Genomic DNA, 1,395 nt, shown 5'->3' with positions numbered 1-1,395 from the left:
CGAACCCAACCCTGCAAAACCAGAGTGATGGCTTCGACTGATGCTCGCAGTCCTGAGGCGCCGGGCGCAGGGGTGACCCGCATATTTTTATTTTTTTTTTCCCCTCCTTAAAGGCATTTGTCAGATTCTGTATGAAAAAATGCGTCTGACCCTGCCACATGCAAATGATGTGAACCTGCTATCCTCTCATCTGATACCAAAACAAAGGAAGCAGAGGCTCGCTACGGCTACCCAGCATTGTACACAGCACACAGCAAGGTTTTTTTCATGAACTTACACTGGGTATATTATCGTTGGTACAGACCCCCTCTGATAGTAATCTGTCTCGAATCTCCCACGCAAAGATGGAGGGGCACTCTCGTTTATACTGCGCTATTTTGCTTACAACTTCTGGAGTCGCTACTCTCGGTTTACTACCTCCGATTGCCCTGGGTCTGATGGAGCCAGTTTCGTAATACCTGCCCAAAATTTTACTCACACATCCATTCGACACCTGGATAGGGAAGCGGACAGAAAATCACATTATTAATAATTTCAAGACAAAAATAAAATTGTTTAAGTATGCATTAAACAATGACAAGCTTACGTTTTGATTGTCCAGCACTTGGACTTTTGCATCTGCATGGGTCTATAACACAAAAATATACCTTAAATGGTATGAGAACTTACTTAGCGAGTCTTTTTTTTCTTTAAAAAAAAAAATTACATTCGTGGCCCTACCCTCTACAAAAGTGATACTTTAAAAACATTTGGAAGAAAAAAAATCTGGTCAAAACGTAATTCTTTTAGTATTAATGTTAAAATACGCCTTAAATGCGAACAATAGCTAAGCCAGACTAGTCTCCATCGTCCTCACTGCTCTTAGACAGAGTACTTGCGGGGGACAGGGTGAGCGAGGGGTTATCGAGACCTACATTTACAATGTACCCCTGAGCTGCGCCAGGTCGCGTTAGCGTCCGTAAAGACAGACTCCGGGCTAAAACAGCGTGGCTTTGAGGGGGTTTCTTTTTTTTTTTTTTCTTTTTCCTCTTTTTTTTTTTCGTTTTTTTTGAAGAAAAAAAAAGGTAAAAATAAAAAAGCAGCAAGCCACGCCAAATGCATACAAATCTCACAAAATCATAAGTAAATATGGGGGGAAAGGGGGAAGGAGAGAAAACTGAAATTATGCCAAGCCGTATAATTCAGTTTATTACAGCGAACTAACTGTAACGAGAGTGCAGGTTATCACCGGATGGAAATAAAGGGGAACAAAAAAAATTTTCAAATATTTTAAAAGGTAGAGAGAGATATATATACACGCGTAGAAAGGTCTATTTGCAGCAACAATCGAGATAAGCAGATGGATCGTTTTATTAGGCTGGAAGGCGGGTGGCGGTGGCGGTGGTGGGTGGGTGG

General features: G+C 41.5%; 1 protein-coding gene across 1 annotated transcript in view; it reads right to left on the bottom strand.

Annotated features, from left to right (window-relative positions):
• Positions 1–265: 265 nt before the first annotated feature.
• LOC103925807 (paired box protein Pax-6-like) overlaps positions 266–1,395 on the bottom strand; it is a 2,419-nt gene continuing 1,289 nt past the window's right edge. The window contains exons 2-3 of the mRNA XM_009334579.1: positions 587–628; positions 266–493 (exon numbers count right to left, since the gene is read on the bottom strand). Coding sequence (XP_009332854.1) covers positions 266–493; positions 587–628 — 270 coding nt within the window. The remainder of the gene's footprint in view (positions 494–586; positions 629–1,395) is intronic.

The sequence above is a fragment of the Pygoscelis adeliae genome, unplaced genomic scaffold (assembly GCF_000699105.1).
Source record: "Pygoscelis adeliae isolate BGI_AS28 unplaced genomic scaffold, ASM69910v1 Scaffold171, whole genome shotgun sequence".
In the NCBI taxonomy this organism is placed as follows: Eukaryota; Metazoa; Chordata; class Aves; order Sphenisciformes; family Spheniscidae; genus Pygoscelis; species Pygoscelis adeliae.
Note: the sequence above shows the minus strand (reverse complement) of the source record. Positions and strands in the feature narration are given on the sequence as shown.